Source organism: Sorex araneus, chromosome 10 (genome assembly GCF_027595985.1).
Source record: "Sorex araneus isolate mSorAra2 chromosome 10, mSorAra2.pri, whole genome shotgun sequence".
NCBI lineage: Eukaryota > Metazoa > Chordata > Mammalia > Eulipotyphla > Soricidae > Sorex > Sorex araneus.
The window spans coordinates 37,268,028-37,285,975 of NC_073311.1; the positions used below are offsets into that span (position 1 = coordinate 37,268,028).

General features: G+C 44.0%; 1 protein-coding gene across 1 annotated transcript in view; it reads left to right on the forward strand.

Annotated features, from left to right (window-relative positions):
• Positions 1 to 5,619: 5,619 nt before the first annotated feature.
• The window catches only part of METAP2 (methionyl aminopeptidase 2), a 38,164-nt gene continuing 25,835 nt past the window's right edge, over positions 5,620 to 17,948 (forward strand). Inside the window, exons 1-3 of the mRNA XM_004602749.2 lie at positions 5,620 to 5,841; positions 7,814 to 7,918; positions 17,513 to 17,578. Of these exons, the coding sequence (XP_004602806.1) occupies positions 5,691 to 5,841; positions 7,814 to 7,918; positions 17,513 to 17,578 (322 nt within the window). The 5' untranslated portion in view covers positions 5,620 to 5,690. The remainder of the gene's footprint in view (positions 5,842 to 7,813; positions 7,919 to 17,512; positions 17,579 to 17,948) is intronic.

Below are 17,948 nucleotides of genomic sequence, written 5' to 3' on the forward strand. Positions count from 1 at the left end.
TTCATGTGGTTTTTTTTTTTTTGCTTTTTGGGTCACACCCAGTGATGCTCAAGGGTTACTCCTGGCTTTGCACTCAGGAATTACTCCTGGCAGTGCTTGGGGGACCATATGGGATGCTGGGGATCGAACACGGGTCGGCTGCGTGCAAGGCAAACGCCCTACCCGCTGTGCTATCGCTACGGCCCTAATATTCATGTTTTAAACAGTAACATGGGGGCCTGGGAAAATGCTGAGGTGGTAGAGCACATGTCTATTATGCCAGAGGCCAAGACTAATCTCTGACACCATATGCCCCATCCCCACCACAAGTAGCACTCGGCCCCCAAGCACTCAGCTCCTGTAAAATAGATAAAAATAGATAGCCATGTAAATGTTTTATTGTTTTATTTAACCCAATGTATTTTTAAAGGATTATTTTAACATATAGGTGCAAAACACAGTACAACGGGTAGGGTGCTTGCCTTGCACAGAGTCAATCCAGGTTTGATCCTTGGCACCACATATGATCCCCTGGGCACTGCCAGGAGTCATTCCTGAGAACAGAGTGAGGAATAATCCCCGAGTATTGCCTGATGTGGCTCAAAACCAAAAAAAAATGAAACACACATACACACACATACCAACAGCAACAAAATAAAACAGTCAATATTGTTTTATACTAGGTATTTATAATCTGCTGGTGTATTCTAATTTACAGGGCATTTCAATTTAGGCTAGCCATATTTTAAGTTCTCCACAGCAACATGTAATTAGTGATTTCAGCTGTTAAAGGTATGATTCTCACCTATTAGCCTATGACTCAAATGTTTATATCCAGTTCTGGCTCTTTTCTGAGCTCTAGTTTCCTACAAATGACAATTGGTCATCTCCACTGAGATGCCCCAAGACCTCTGACTCAGTATATCTATATCAAATTCATGATCCTTCCTTTTAAATCTGACAGTTTCCCTATCTCTGAGGTTTAAGTTACCATTCATTCAGTTTTAATCATGCAATAAGGGATCTCTTTTTCAAAAAAATGCATTGAATTTTTGTATGTATTGTATTATACTGTAATATATTGTATTATACATTTGTATAATTTGTATGTATTATATTATATTGTATAATTTGTATGTATTGTATTATATTGTAATATAATGTATTACTGTGATATAGTTACAAGCTTTCATGTTTGGGTTACAATCACACAATGATCAAACACCCATCCCTCCACCAGTGCACATTCCCCACCACCAATATCCCTGGTATACCCGGCCTTTCCCACCATCCCTCTGCCTCTATGGCAGAAAATACTCCCCATACTCTCTCTCTCTCCATTTGGGCATTATGGTTTGCAATACAGATACTGAGAGGTTATCATGTTTGGTCCATTATCTACTTTCAGCAGACATCTCCCATTCTGACCAATTCCTCCAGCCATCATTTTCTTAGTGATCAATATGGAATCTCTTTAATATTTTCTTCCTTCTTAAGTCTCTTAAACAATTCTATCAAGTACTTCAAGTACTACTCATTTTATCTTCCAAATATTTCTTAATCTTTTCTTAAATCTATTCATTTCTTAGGATAAGAAATGAAAGGTCAGCTGCGTTTGCCTTGCATGAAGCCTACCCAGGTTCGATTCCTCCACCCCTCTCAGAGAGCCTGGCAAGCTAACGGAGTATCTCGCCCGCACGGCAGAGCCTGGCAAGCTACCCATGGTGTATTCAAAATGCCAAAAGCAGTAACAACAAGTCTCACAATGGAGATGTTACTGGTGCCCTCTCAAGCAAATCGATGAGCAACAGGATGACAGTGATGACAGTGACAGTGATACAGTGATTCATTTCTTAACAGAGTCTTCTACCTCTACCTGACCTACACTACTATCATCTTTTGCCTGGAAGTCTCTAACTAGCATTATGTGTGTGTGTGTGCGTGTGTGTGTGTGTGTGTGTGTGTGTGTGTGTGTGTGTGTGTGTGTGTAGAGTAGAGGGGGTTGATTCCTACCCCTGTACTTTCTTCTCAGACCAGATGGGGAATCAAAATATCATTAGGCAGGTTAGCAAAGAAACAACCAGTTTAATAACATAGGTATGGAAAATTTAAATGGCAGTAAAGTCTAAAGAATAGGGTAGAAAATATTTGTGGGTTTTTTTCTGTTTTCATTTTTGTTTTTAATTTGGGGGATACACCAAAGTGGTCAGGACTTACTTCTGGTTCTGCCCTCAGGGATCACTCTTGGCAGGGCTGGGGGAGCATATAAAATGCCAGGGAACAAACCCAGGCTGGCCCTATGCAAGGCAAGTGCCCTGCCCTTGCACTACCTCTCTGGCCCCTAGAACTTGCCTATTTATTTTGTGTATCAAGGAGAGAGGGAGATTTCACATAACAAAGAGAATTACTTCATTTTTACTCAGAGTTGAGGGATGAGTTTCTCAGAGAGATAATTTTCACTGATAAATTATCTTAAAATAATAAATTATAAATTACAAATTACAAGTAATAAATTATCTTAATTAATTGTAAATTATCTTCATTTGGAAGATACCCCAAACTACATTTTTCTAGGTCATAAAGGGTAGAAACTGATGGCTTCTTTGATTAGGAAAAGAGCAAATGACTAAGAAAAAAAAAAGATTTTGTCTTCTCAGATTCTAGAGCCTTCACTGCTCTTAATTTAAAATAGTCTGCATTCCAGGGCTGGCGAAATAATACAGTTAGGGTGCCTGCCTTGCAGGTGGCCAGCCAGGGCTCGATTTCCAGCACCCATATGATGCCCTGAGCTGTGTCAGGGGTGATCCTTGAGCAGAGTCAGAAGTAAGCACTGAACAGCACTGGATGTGGTCCCTAAATTTAAAAACAAAACAACTATGTTCCTGAAAAACAAAAGGAAACTCAACATGCTCCACTTCGGCATTTATCCAAAAAATATGCAAACACACATTTGAAAGGGTATTTATACCCAGAAATATACAGCAGCATAATTCATAATAGCCAAACCTGGAATTAACCTAAACTACTTAACAGCTGATTGGATGAAGAGAGTTTGATGGATATTTTCAATGGAATACTACTCTGCCATTAAAAATGATGAGGGGTCTTTTTGGTGTCACTGGAACTTTGGTGGTGGAATTATATACTTATAGAGGTATGAAGCTAACCCATTGAAACTATACTGTAAATCAATGATAAATCAATTTTTTTTTACAAAAGGTACAGTCTAAAAAAATAACTGCATTACTTTCTCCTGAAGTCAATAGAAATATGACTAACCCTTAATTCACCATTCATTGATACTAGAAAAGGCCTAGTTTGGGCATATTTAGAAAAGCAGACTTGGGGGCTGGAGTGATAGCACAGTGGGTAGGGCGTTTGTCTTGCACTCGGCCAACCGGGATTTGATTCCCAGCATCCTATATGAGCACCACCAGGAGTAATTCCTAAGTGTAGAGCCAGGAGTAACCCCTGAGCATCTCCAGGTGTGACCTAAAAAAAAAAAAAGGAAAAAGGAAAAGCAAAGCAAAGCAGACTTAACTTTTGGGGAAACTATCCTTTTCAGGAGAAGAACACTTGTCTTCTGCTTTCATTCTGGCCATCCCATACTCACTCCACATGCTGCAGCTCTGACAATCAATTTTTTTAAAAAAAAAAAAGTCCTACCAGGGTTGGGGTCAGACAAAGTTCAGCGGGTAATGTTCTGGTCTTGCAATTATGGACCAGGTTAAATACCCAGACCCACCCCCCCACCCCCCCAGGGTCCCAGAACCTGCTAGGAATGATTCTTGAGTGCAGAGCCAGGAGTAACCTCTGAGTACCTCATGGTCTGGCCCCAAACAAACAAAATCTTACCAAGCTAATTGTAAATCTCATCAGCTTACTCTTTCATCCACTGAAATTCTTCGGGAATTTTCATTGTTCTTGGGACAAAGGACTACGCCTAGGTCTATGGCCCTGAAAGGTCTCCTTCCGTGCCCTTTTCCTTTCTGCAAGGATTGTATTTACCTTTGCAGTAGCTTTTCAGTACACTCATAACCCATCCAGCTTGTTAGCCTCCTCACAGTGATTGTTCTTCAGCTCCTTACATGTGTCCCCTCCCTTCTGTTTTGCAGATGACAGCATAATAGAGCTCACAAAAGATGAGTTGCCCAAAGTTCCACAAGTTCCACCTAAGTAACTACTCTAAAGCTAGAATCTTTAATCCTTTTCTTAAATGTGTTGATTCTCTCCTTATCCCTCTTTTTAGAGAATATTCTCTCTTCTCCTCTTCCCTACCCTTTGCCAATTATCTTTCAGATCTCAGCTTCTCAGCATTTGATCAAAGCCTTACTGGATTATTCTGCCTAGGCAAATCCTTTTTATAATACCATTGTATCACCAGTCGTAAATTTGTCTTCTTAGGATTATTAATACTTATATATTAATACCTAGGATGACAAGAGCTATATCTATTTTTCCTTTTGTAAGACTCAAACACAAATTAAACACTGAATGATGAATGGAAGGATGGACGAATGGCTTGATTGGACAGAGGAGGCTACACAGAAGGAATAACGTGTGCGCATAATGCTCCAAGGTCAGGAAGAAAGAACAACAACAACAAAAACTCAAGAATCAGAGCCCAGCAAGAGTGAGAAGATGCAAGAAGGCACCTTCGCGAAAGGCATATTTGAGAATTTAGCAAATTACATAGTAGCGACCTCGATTTTTGGTTCCTCCACTTCCAAAGTGCCAGCGTGTCGACTGAAAGGAAGTAATTTAAGGGGCGTAAAAGAATGAAGTCGTGTTTAAGATTAAAGAGGCATTGCCTGAACCTTCAAGGCAGGTAAAACGTGGTCTTACTTAGCAAAAAGAGCGGCACCGGGAGCAGCCCCCGTGCCCCCGCGCCCTCGCGAGCAGAGCCCGGAGTAGCCGCTGACCCCCGCTGGGTGTGGCCAAGAAAACAAAAGAAGAAAATTAAGGGCAGGCCGGGAGGGGTTGGGGCGGGAGACGGGAAGGCTTGCTCAAATTCTCTCTTTCGTGAGAACTTGACCTGGTAGGGAAATTGGAAATGTGAATTTTGGCATTGCAGGGCGAGAGAGGGGCGCCTTTCCAATGTCTGGGTCATGCCTGGCACGCAGAGGCGGGGGGTGGGCTACGAGGTGAGTTTTGAACCTTCCCGGGGAGCGGACACATGCGATCCACAAGGAATTCCAGTTTTCAAATCTGTCTGCAAGAGTCCCGGGGCGGCCCCGCTGAGGGGCTGGGGCTGCGTGCGTCTGACCACGCATCCAAGTTTGAATGCTCCCCGCGAACGCACGCATCCTCGCCGGCTTCCGGGGCGCTTTGGGGAAGGCGCCCGTAGCAAACTTTCCCGAGCCCCTTTCCCAGTCGCTCCGCCAACTCGCTCTCTGGGACGCAACAATCTTTCCACTGGCCCCTCGGCGGGCAGATTCGCAGGAGCGAACAAGGCCGACGCGCCGGCAGACGCGGGCCGGCGCGGGCAGGCCGGCAGCGTGGGTAGGGGCCAGCCCGGCGCGCACCGCGCGGGCCCCACCCCAACTCTCGCCGGCACCTGAACGCGCCGGGTCCGGCCGGCGAGTCCGCCGCCGTCCCAGCATCCCCCGCGGCCGCACCATCGAGAGGCGCTTCCGGCGTGGCGGGTGTAGGCGGGGAAGAAGGAGCGGGCCCGCGGCGCTCCGTCTCACTCTCGCGCTCTCTCGGGCAACATGGCGGGCGTGGAGGAGCCAGCGTCCTCCGGGAGCCACCTGAATGGCGATCTGGATCCCGACGACAAGGACGAGGGAGCGGCCTCGACGGCTGAGGAGGCAGCCAAGAAGAAGAGACGGAAGAAGAAGAAGAGTAAAGGGACTGCCACAGGTAAAGGGAGTTTGGGGTTGGGTTTGGTTTTTTTTTTTTTTTTTGGCGACGGAGGGAAATCTCAGCCTTGCCAAGAATGGCCGAGGCCCTCGGGGGTGGCCAGGTCTGCGCTCGCCCAGCCCTGGGACTGGGCTGGTTCGGGGTCCGAGCTCTTGATGGTGGCGGGCTCCAGATGGTCATTCCCGGCGAGCGGCAGCGTCCGCCGCCCCCACCCATGTGGGCACGGGAAGCGGGAGGAAGGAGCTTCCTGGGAGCTTGCTCCGGGGTCTCACTGGACCCGGGCCCAGCCACCGTGGCGGGGACTCAACCCTCCAGACAGACGGTGCCGCGGACTTGGAGCCCTGCAACCCCCCGACTTCCCCCATGCCTTGCCTGGCCCTGCCATCCGCGGGGGCCGCTGCCGCACTTCGTGGGGAGGGGGAGTTCCAGTCCTCCCCACCCCTGCCAGGTGCTGCGGCCTCTTTGCGGGAGCAGCTGGCACTTATATTGTTCCCTGCAGGTGGAGGTGGAGGTGGGGTGGGCAAGTGTCGGGGCCTGTCGACACCTTCACTCCCAGCCACCTTGGATGTCACGGGCCTGCGCTTTCGGGGTGGCCAGTGTCGGCCCGGGGAGCCCCGCGCGCTCTGGGCCCCCGAGAAAAGGAAGTGCAACCGTGGGGGTTGGAGGCGGGGCGGGGGGAGGGTGGTGGGGTGGTGTGCGTGCGAGAATTTTCACCTGCTCGGGCTCGGCCCCCGCCTGGGCCCGGCTTGCTGCTGCTGCCCTGGGCTGGGCCGGGATCTCTGCTCGCAGCCCGCCACCTGGCTCCCGACTCCTCCCCGGGGCCGCGCGGGAGGCTCTGCGGCGCCAAGTCGGGACTTAGCAATCGCAGGCAGCCCGGACCAGTCCGGCTCTCCGGGCGCACCGGGGGGTGGGGGCCCTGGTTCCGAGGCGCCGGCGCGGGCGTCTGTTTCTGATTAGGAGCAGCCCTCGAAAGGGAGCGAGAGGCGCGCGCGCCAGGCGGGGCGGCGAGGGAACTTGGCATGGGGCGAGCCCGGCTCGCATCTTTTCCGAGATTCTGATTGGCTGCGAGTTGGACGAGGGCGAGTGGTAGGTTGCTGGGACCTTGGCAAAGGGAGGATTGAGCCCCCTCCCCCCCAAGTACCCGGGTCTGCTGCCGGTTTCCTGCTGTTGGATAGGATCCCCCCGCCCCTGTTCTTCTCGAGTGTTCAGCGCCCGGACCCCAATGGGTGTGACTTGAGGTCATGTCAGTCTATGGTGCCTCTGTGTGCTTATAGCGCATGCTCTGCATTCGCTCTCCAAACATGCCCTGCATACACGCGAGGCATGCGCTCTGTCACCGTCCTGCATTTCGGCCGACCGAAATGTACTTGCACAGCTTTATTTCCCAGTTGAATCTCAATGCAGTAGCTATGATGTCACTCCATTATGCGCTGCCTAGTTTATACTATCTACACACACATGCGTACTACCTGGATTGTGTTCTAGCCCAGAGAAGGGTCTGCTCTTAGGCCCAGTTACTCAGGACATTGTAAATTATGGAATATCTTTTTCCCATTTTTTTTATCCTCTCAAGCTCAAGAACTTTCTTCGTGAAAGTCCATAGCTCCTAATAACTCATAGAAATTCTCTTCAGAGAGCTTCAGAGATCTTTGCCAGTTATTGTCTTCTTTGTTGTTGTTTTTGGTTTGGGGTCCACACCCAGTAGTGTTCCATGTCTCCACCTGGTACTGTACTCAAGGATCACTCATGGCTGGTGTCTTGGGACAGTAGCTAGTTCTGGGGTTTGAACCTGGGTCTGCTCTGAGATCACTCCTGGAAGGCTCTGGATGGTACGGAGTGCCGGGTCAGCTGGGAGCAAGGCAAGCTGCTGTACTATCATCGTTCAGACCCTGAATTTTTCTTTTTAAACAAATTCTGTTGTAGTGGAAAATATTTATTAGATATACTTTGTCCTATTTTATTTGATCAACAGGGCAGCAGGAACCTGATAAGGAATCAGGAATGTCAGTCGATGAGGTTACAAGACAGTTGGAAAGACAAGCTTTGGATGAAAAAGAAAGAGATGATGATGATGAAGGTAAATGAATTTACTTTTTATTTTTGTGGTGCAAAAACCAAGAAAGTAGGCATTTTATAAGAAAAACCTATTTGTAATAAAATATGTTCCTAATATTTTGATTGCCTTTTAAGCTTCATTGCCATAGCTAAACAAGAGATAGTATTAGTAACTCTTTAAAATAGTTGTACATATTGAATGACTGCTCAAATTACATGGATCTGGCTTTTAAAAATGTACTTAGTGGGAGCTCCAGTGGCACATTCGGTTAGTGTGTGGTACTTATAAAAATGTACTGGGTAAAAGGCCACATTGTGACTATTAGTGAGGTAATATTGAAGAACTGTTTGATTTTTATTGAACAGCTAGGACATACTGGCATTATCCATGGAAAATTTCATTTTCATTACCCTCATAAAATCAAGCAAAGTAGGTGCTCTATTCAGGAAATGATTGTTTTTGTTACTTGTGGATATTACTGATAGCATATTTAGAATCAGTACAAACTTGAAAACCTTGTCCAAAATCTGTTCCTTTAACTTTCTGCATCAAAACTACCTTTCACTAATTTCAAAGGAAAGTATTGGGGAGTTTCTAACTTCTGTAAATTCCTTAATCCTAATTTCTTAAGGCCTGTTGTTGTTGCACAGTCCTTTAAAGTTAGCACCTGGTGAAATACCCGCCTTGGGTGGGTGGTATATGCTGGTCACTGAATTCAGGGTTTCACATCTATAACTGCTCACCAGTTGCTACATCTCCAGCCCAACTTTTGAGCACATTAGAAAGAAAATGGTACAGGAGCCATTGTATAGCGGTGGGTAGAGTGCTTTCCTTGCACACAGCCAACCCAGGTTCAATCCCCAGCATAGCCCAGGACTAAGTCCTACACACCACTGGCTGTGCTCCCCTCCCTGCCCTCAGCCCCCATAAGGGGCTGGAGTAATAGTACAGCGTGTCGGGCACTGACCTTACATACAGTGGATCTGGGTTTGATCCTGATACCATATTGGTCCACTGAGCCCAGCAGGAGTGATCCCTGGGTACAGACCTAGGAGTAAGTCTTGAGAGCATCACCAAGTGTGGCCCCAAATGTGAACAAATATAAAAAATATTATGAAAATATGTTGCCTTAAATAGATGCAGGGTTGTTAGGGAGTAAGAAATAGGGATCATTCACAGATCATTTTAGAGGATACTTAGCAGTAGCCCAGACGTATGGTAATGGCAGTTAATTGTTGGTCATAAATGAGACAGAGTGGAAGAATTCCTTGGAACAGTGTATATTATAGAAACAGAATTCAGAGGAATTGGAGCCTTGGAGATGCAAAAAAAGGAAGAAAGGGAATTGATAGAACTTGTAACAGTCTGAACATCCAGAGAGCTAGTTAAGAGATTGGGAATGTATAACAGTGTAGCGCTGTTGTCCGGTTGTTCATCCATTTGCTTGAGTGGGCACCAGGAACATCTCTGTTGTGAGACTTGTTACTGTTGTTACTGTTTTTGGCATATCTAATATGCCAGTGCTGGCGGGATACTCTCGGTAGCTTGCCGGGCTCTCCAGGAGGGAGGGAGGAATCGAACCCGGATCATCTGTGTGCAAGGCAAACGCCCTACCCGCTATGCTATTGTTCCAGTCCATAGCATGGGACTGAACTGGACTGGGGATGTATATTGCAGGAAAAACAGGTATTGAGTTTAGTTGCTTTGAGTTTAGAAATATATATTTTATTTAATTTTAGATTTGTTTAAAATTAGTAGTGGCCGACCTGGCTTTGATTCCTCCATCCCTCTCGGAAAGCCCGGCAAGCTACTGAGAGTATCCCGCCTGCATGGCAGAGCCTGGCAAGCTACCCATGGCGTATTCGATATGCCAAAAACAGTAACAAGTCTCACAATGGAGACGTTACTGGTGCCTCCTCGAGCAAATCGATAAGTAACGGGATGACAGTGATACAGTGATATTGGTATAAGTTCCTGTGGGCATTAAGCAATGTGCTGAAAGTAATTTATTCTATTAAAAAAATTTTTTTTTTGGTGTTTGGGATTGACCCTGCGACTTTACACATGCAAGGCAAGTGCTCTACTACTCAGTATCGTTTAATGCATAATTTTAGTCCATTTTATTAAGATATAATTTGCCACAGATATTGTTCACCATTGGGGATTATGGCAGGCATCCTAGGCAAGGTAGCAACTCCTGATGTGTTGCTTAGGGTGTGTATTGGTCTAGGGGCTCAAATTCATTATAGCAGAGTGTGCACACAAGCCCTGTTAGCTATTTCACTTGCCCAGTATTCACTTAAAAAATATTTTTTTCTTTATTTCCTAAAACAGTTTTAGGTTCAGGCCAGAATTGAACAAAAGATAGAGGCACTTTACTGTGTAATCATCACATCTCCTTTTTCATTTTTGAGCCACATCTGGTAGAGCTCAGGGCTTATTCTTGGCTCTGCAGTCAGGGATCACTCCTGATGGGCTCAGGGACCAAATGGGGTGTTGGAAATTGACACTAGGTCAACCAGTTACAAGACCAGTGGCCTGTCCACTGTACTATCTTTCCAGCCCCATCACAGTCTGTTTTTAAGTAATACCAGCAGTTAAAACAATAAACCTTTACATGGTCTTATCCCATGGTTGTACTATTGTTGTTTGTTTGAGGGCCACTCCCAGTGATGCTCAGGATAAACTGGCTTTATGCTCAGGAATCACGTGTAGTGGTGCTCAGGATTTGTGATGGTACTCAAGGGACAATATGGGACAACATTGAACTCAGGTTGGCTGTGTACATGACAAGTGCCCTATCTGCTATACTAATTCTTTGGCTCTAAGCCCCTCCTCCCCCCTTTTTTTTTTTTTACCAAAAGCAGCATCAAATCTACAACAGGTTGGGCAGTGAAATGCTGTATACCTCTGCTATATTACACATACATAACCTCTCCTATTAGCAACATCCCTCGGCAGAGGCAGCTTACTGCAATATGAACTTTTGCATATGGGGATCACCTGGGCTGCACTCAGGAATTACTCCTGATGGTACTCAGGGAACCATATGGCATGCCAGGGAGTGAACCCTGGATGGCTGCTTGCAAGGCAAGTGCCACCTGCTGGACTGTCTCTGCAGCCTATATGCTTTTTTTCCAGCACTTTTATATTTGTTCATTTAACTTTGAAAACACAACTATAGTTGAATATTAAAATAATTTTAAGTAGTGTCTATGTGACTGACAGTTCTTCACTCATTCACTACTACATAGAAAATGTCAGCAGTGTGTGTTACTTACCCCATTAAGAGGTCTGACACTGAACACTACCCTTCTTATGCATTAGAATGGTGCCATCTTTTAAGATTTAAATTAAATTCTACCTGGTTCACTTCATCAATCTCTTCTGCTTCCTTCCTCCTGGTAAGGAGTTTTTCCAGGAAGGAGAAGTTATCAGAAAAGAGCCATTCTCAGGAAAGTTTACCTTAAATTCAAAGGTTAGGTGACCCTTTTCATATAGTTATGGTAAATTGGCCTGCCTTCATTTAGCACATTTTGTATCTCTGTGCTTGACTCTCTGATCTGGATGAAAGATAATGACTGTGGTTCAGTTGTTAAGAGTATGTATTAGCTTTTGGTAGCCACACAGCTGCTGCCTCCTCCTGCTCCCCCCCCCCTCCTTTTGGTAGCCACGCAGCCTTCTCCTCTTCCTCCTCCCCCTCCCCTCTCTCCCTCCTTTCCTCTTCCTCCCTCCTCCTTTTTTTACTCCTTGCTCATGGGATGCTGGGATCAAACCCAGGTCAGTCATGTGTAAGGCAAGCACTCTATCCTACCCTATCAGAACCCTAAATTCTTTCTTCTTTGTTTTTTTGTTTTTTGCTTTTTGGGTCACACCCATTGATGCTCAGGGGTTACTACTGGCTCTGCACTCAGGAATTACTCCTGGCAGTGCTGGGGGACCATATGGGACGCTGGGAATGGAACCTAGGTCGGCCATGTGCAAGGCAATTGCTCTACCTACTGTGCTATCACTCCAGCCCCAGAACCCTAAATTCTTATTTTGTACCTTTGGGGACAGCACAGTACTGCTCCTTTCTTACCACCTCGGCCTTCATATTTGTCACAAGTTAATTCTTTTGCAGAGCTAGCTTTCTTACTGTATCATTTCAAAGCTTTCAAAGCTACAGAGGGTTGATTCACTGCATTTTTACCTCTCCATTCTTTGCATCCCTCCTCCTCCAAAAAATCTTATCAAAGGTGGGGGAACCAAATCTGCCACCTGCTCCACCTTCTATATTTGCTTATATCATATAGATCCTGTATCTCTAAGTCCCGTTTCTTTGCGGAAGAGAGCACTACATAAGCTTGAGAAATCTGTTTTAATGTTTCTCCTTCATTTGGGTTCTTATCGGGACTGTACTTCAAGGCCAGTTTCTTGAAAGCCTTTTTCTGTTCTTCCTTGGTGCCATTGGGTTTGATCCCCCAGAATATAATAAGTGGTTTCTTTTACCATTTTTTACAGCTGATAAAGCTGAGGCTGTTTTAGAGAACCAGCCTCAGCCTGTTGTTGTGTGTAGCTTAGCTGTCTCTCAGCCAAGAATTCTAGAAAGTTCCCTCCTAATGTATTCTTAATACAAATTATTGTATTTTTTTTTCTTTTTTGGGTCACAACCGGCGATGCACAGGGGTTACTCCTGGTTCTGCACTCAGGAATTACCCCTGCTGGTGCTCAGGGGACCATACGGGATGCCGGGAATTGATACCGGGTCGGCTGTGTGCAAAGCAAACATCCTACCCTCTGTGATATTGTTCCAGCCCCTCGTAATACAAGTTTTTTAACACAGGTCTTCTATTAGAATTTTCCTTGTGGAGTGTGTTTCACTCTTTTATGGTACTTACTGTAGAAAAGGATTTAATTTTGAGGAATCATTTACTTTTTTCTTTATGGATTGTACATTTTTTATCTATTGGAATTTTTATATAAAGTACAAGGTAAGGATTGAGGTTCCTTTGGTTTTTGCATGTTTAGTTACCATTCAGTAACTATTCATTGATTTGGACACATTGTTAACATAGAAACTATGTCTGTTAAGAATATCTTGGTATGCTATGAAAGAAAGACAATAAAACTGTAAGAGCGATAAAATAGTTCAGTGATCAGATTCTGACTGTACCACAATCCTGTTACAAAAGTTTGATAAATGATGGCTATACTTTATACTTTATACTGGAGTATCAGAGAACAATACTTTATCTTGCATTGAAAACAGTGAAATTTACAGTAAAAGCTAAATAATTTTAAGAAGTTCCACTTTTTTTTTCTTTTTGGGTTTTTGGGTCACACCTGGCGATGCTCAGGGGGTCACTCCTGACTCTGCACTCAGGAATTACTCCTGGTGGTACTTAAGGGACCATATGGGATACCTGGGATCAAACCTGGGTCGGCCATGTTCAAGGCAAACTCCCTACCCACTGTACTGTCACTATGGCCCTGCAATTTTGTAAGTCAGAGTATTCTCAAATATTGGCGATTTCCTCCTTTTTATGCCTTAGATCATATTACCATTGTTGTTAAACTTTAACTATTTTCTGTTTCTCATTTAGTAAAAAAACATAAATAAGATCAGTACTTGTTGCATGCTTGATATTGCTTAATTTGAGAAATGGTGCCTAAATCCTTAAAATACTCATAGATGGGTCAATCATAGGGAATCAATATAAAAAAATGTGATATAATCTGTTTTAGCGAAAGAGTAACCATTTAGTCACATGCGATTTTTTTCAGTCTAAATTTTGATATTAACTACTATATTTAAGAGCTCATACTTAGGTGCCAGAGAGATATTATAAGAAGCACTGGGGCTTGCATGCAGTTAGCCCTGGTTCAAATCCCTGTCACCACATATGGTCCCCCACTCCAGTACTTCAGTGATCATTCCTAAGCACAGACCCAGGAGTAAATCTGAATACTTCTGAGCCATGAAAGAATTTCATGCTTTACCAATGAACTAACTGACCTACTAGGTGATACTAGATAAACATTTAAAAGGGTACCAGATAGGGGACCAAAGAGGTAGTACCGGGGGTCTAGGTGTTTGCCTTGTATGAGGCTGACCCCCGTTCAATCCCTGGTATTATGGTACCCTGTGCACTGTCATGAGTGTTCCCTGAGCAAAGCCAGATGTGACCCCAAAATTACAAAATTCAAGTAATAAACTAATGGTAAGCCAAAGTCAATCAACTTCTTGTTGTCGGTGAGACCACTTACTCATCTCTGTGTTCCATAGTGTTGTAATTTGTTTGGGGTCCTTCCCCAGACGAGCCACTCCTGGTAATAATCTGCTCAGTGGTATAGGGTGGATGGTTCAGTGTTTGTCAGTGCCGGGGTTAATTTTCAACTCTATGGCAGTTTCTTCTATTTACCAAACAAGTGTAATGATATGTTGTATATTGTTGGTACAGTTCGACTGTGACATAAAACTCCGAGAAGTTAATATTACATGCTCTCCAGTAGGCTGTCCAAGTGTGAGCTACCAGTGCCAGCACTAGCATCTCAAACAGCATTTTCAGAAACTTAGATCATTTAACTTACATGTTAAAATGTTTTAAGTCACTATTTTGCTTTATATTTTCCCCTTAAATGCTTTCCATCTTTTCCTTAAAGTTCAAGGGTATGGGCACATATTTATAGATGATTGTGAATGATCAGCAGATAATTATTTTATGTGCTCTTTTGCCATGTTTTCCAAAATAGCTCTTTTTTTTTTTTAAATCATCAGGATTCTTTTGAGAATCCTAAGAGCTGTGGACTAGGAAAGGTGCCCTGTGATGTTTTGCATATAATATGATCCAGAAAAAGAACTTTAATAACTATGCAGAAAAGATTTTTTTTAAGTGAGGCAAGATAGTTTTTACTGAAAAACTTCCATTGTTTTTTCATAGAATGAAACATTTCATAGAATGAAATGAAAGTTTCATAGAATTAAACTTTCTTATAAAGATGTGAGGGGAGTGAGCAAGGAGAAATGTGTTCATTAGGGAAACTTATTTCCACATTGGAAACAAGCAGGTAAAGAAACAGAGACAAATAAGCGATATCTATTTGAGAGAGAACATGGCCTTGAAGAGAAAGGAAGGAAAGATACTTTTTTTTTTTTTTTTTTTTTTTGCTTTTTGAGTCACACCTGGTGATGCACAGGGGTCACTCCTGGCTCATGCACTCAGGAATTACTCCTGGCGGTGCTCAGGGGACCATATGGGATGCTGGGATTCGAACCCAGGTCGGCCGCGTGCAGGGCAAACGCCCTACCTGCTGTGCTATCACTCCAGTCCCAGGAAAGATACTTTTTAATGTGAAACCTTAAATACCTCTCATTGGATGAGGAATCTGATGACCTGCTCTAGCAGGTTTGGAATTATCGTGGGCACATTCTTGTTATCTCATGGAATGCTTTGAGGGTGGCATGATGCAGTGAGACACGTTTTAACTGCAAAGTGACAGAAAACAATGTAGCTACATGAAGTGACAGTCATTATTTTTGGTATACAGCATGTTTTTAGTTTTAAAAAATATGATGAAATTTAATGCTTCCCCCTAATTTTTTGTTTGTTTCTTTTTTTTTTTTTTTTTTTTTTTTTTGCTTTTTGGGTCACACCCGGCAATGCACAGGGGTTACTCCTGGCTCATGCACTCAGGAATTACTCCTGGCGGTGCTCGGGGGACCATATGGGATGCTGGGAATCGAACCCGGGTCGGCCGCGTGCAAGGCAAATGCCCTACCCGCTGTGCTATTGCTCCAGCCCCTGTTTCATTTTTTGAGCCACACCTGGCTTTGCTTAGGGCTTACTCCTGGCTTGGCACTCAGGGACACTACTGGCGGTGCTCAGGATCCTAGCAGGTGCTGGGTGTGTGGAGGGCAAGAGCACTTCCCGCTGCACTATATCTCCAGCTTTTTTTTTAATTAAAAAAAAATCTTAATTAGCAATTCTTTCCTGAGAGGCAACGTAAAAAGTACTGGTACTTTCGATTATACAAGTCAAATTCTAATATGTAAATAGCAATATGTAAAGTTTTAAGAATATTATTGTGCTCACTTGTCATATTAGCTGCATCTTGTATGGGTCCTTGTGTGCTGGGGGAATCATCGAACCTGGGTTGGTCTCCCAGAGAGGAAAGGTGTCCAGTCTCTGTCCGCACTGATTCTGACGCAGTGATTGAGAGAAGAATGTTAAGGATTTGAGAATGTGATTGTGGATTTGTCACCTTTCCCTTGGGCTTTAGTGCATGTATTTGTTTTTGTCTTTTTCTTGGGTTTGGCTTTTTCTGGTCATGCCCAGCAGTGCTCAGAGATTAGTCCTGGCTCTCCACTCACAAATCACTCCTGATGATGCTCAGGGGACCATATGAGATGGCAGGATTGAACCGACTTGTCCATAAGCAAGGCAAACACCTTCCCCGCTGTACTATAGCTCTGGCCCCTTTAGTTCATATTTTTGAAAGTTCCATCATCATCATCCTGTTGATCGTCAGTTTTCTCGAGTGGTCTCAGTAAGGTCTCCATTCCTCCTAGCCCTGAGATTTTAGAAGCCTCTCAAAAACGTTGAGATGTGGGACTGGAGCGGTAGTACAGCGGGTAGGGCATTTGCCTTGCACGCAGCTGACCCGGGTTCTATTCCCAGCATCCCATATGGTCCCCTGAGTACCGCCAGGAGTAACCCCTGTGCATCGCCGGGTGTGACCCAAAAAGAAAAAAAAAAAGTTGAGATGTGTTCTGTCCTCTGTGACTTGGTTCCTCATAAAAGTTAAGTGACTTTATGATTGTTAGGAAATTTCTAAGACCTCACTTCCTGGGTGGGATCTAAAATGGCCCTGGCCATGCTCTTTTTCTGGAACCAGTTGGTCTGATATTAATATATTTTTGCAGGTTTCTTTTGCCCTTTGTGTGTGTTTGTTTGGTTTTGTTTTGGGGGGCTGCATTCAGCAGTAAACCTTCACTTCGCTCCAGCCCTTAGACCTAGTTCTGTCTTTCCCATGTCTTTTTTGTTTATTTGTTTTAGACCTAGTTCTGCCTTTCCATGTCCTTTTTTCTTTATTTGTTTTTTGTTTTGGGCTGGAGCGATAGCACAGCGGGTAGGGCATTTGTCTTGCACCAGCCAACCCAGGTTCGATGATTCCCCCCAGCCTGCATGGCAGAGCCTGGCAAGCTACCCATGGTATATTCAATATGCCAAAAACAGTAACAATGGAGTTTCACAATGGAGACATTACCGGTGCCTGCTCGAGCAAATCGATGAGCAACGGGATGACAGTGATACAGTGACAGTGATTTTTTATGATATCAGAAGAGAAGGGAGGGGTTGAAGGGAAAGAGGGGAGGGGTATTGAGTGAACAGTGGTCTATGAAAACAAGATCTTTAGTGATGGGGATAATTTTATATATATATGTAGAGTTGTGAAGCTGTATATCTGAAAATTATGGTGTTTATCATTTTTGCCTCAACTTTAAAGGAATAGGATCTATTTTGGGATAAAATGTATATCCGTAAAAGATGAGTTGTGTGTGTGTATACTTGTCTGATTGCTCTTTATTCCTCTACTTATAAGGTTGAAATGAATATAAACTTCTTTTCTTAGATGGAGATGGTGATGGAGATGGAGCAGCTGGAAAGAAGAAAAAGAAGAAAAAGAAGAAGAGAGGACGTTAGTGTCTTGAATTGATCTTACTTGATAAGTCAGAAGTGCTTGCTAACAGGTTTAATAACAGTTATTAGCAGGTTTGAAATTAAGATCCATATATATATATACATATATATATATGTGTCAGGAAAAGAACTTCGGCATAATAGAGGGCATTTAGTAAAACTGATAAATTATAATCATGGTGTTTTCTTTAGTTAATTCAGCTTAGGGATGTTATAAGTTGGATGCATTTTGCTGCACATTAGAAATTGATTCCTTAAAATGTGATTTAAAAGTTGACTAATTCAAATAACAATCCAATCAGGCTGTCACCACATGACAGGTAAAAGATTAAAATACTTTGTAGTCTACCAGTCAAGTTTAAAATTAT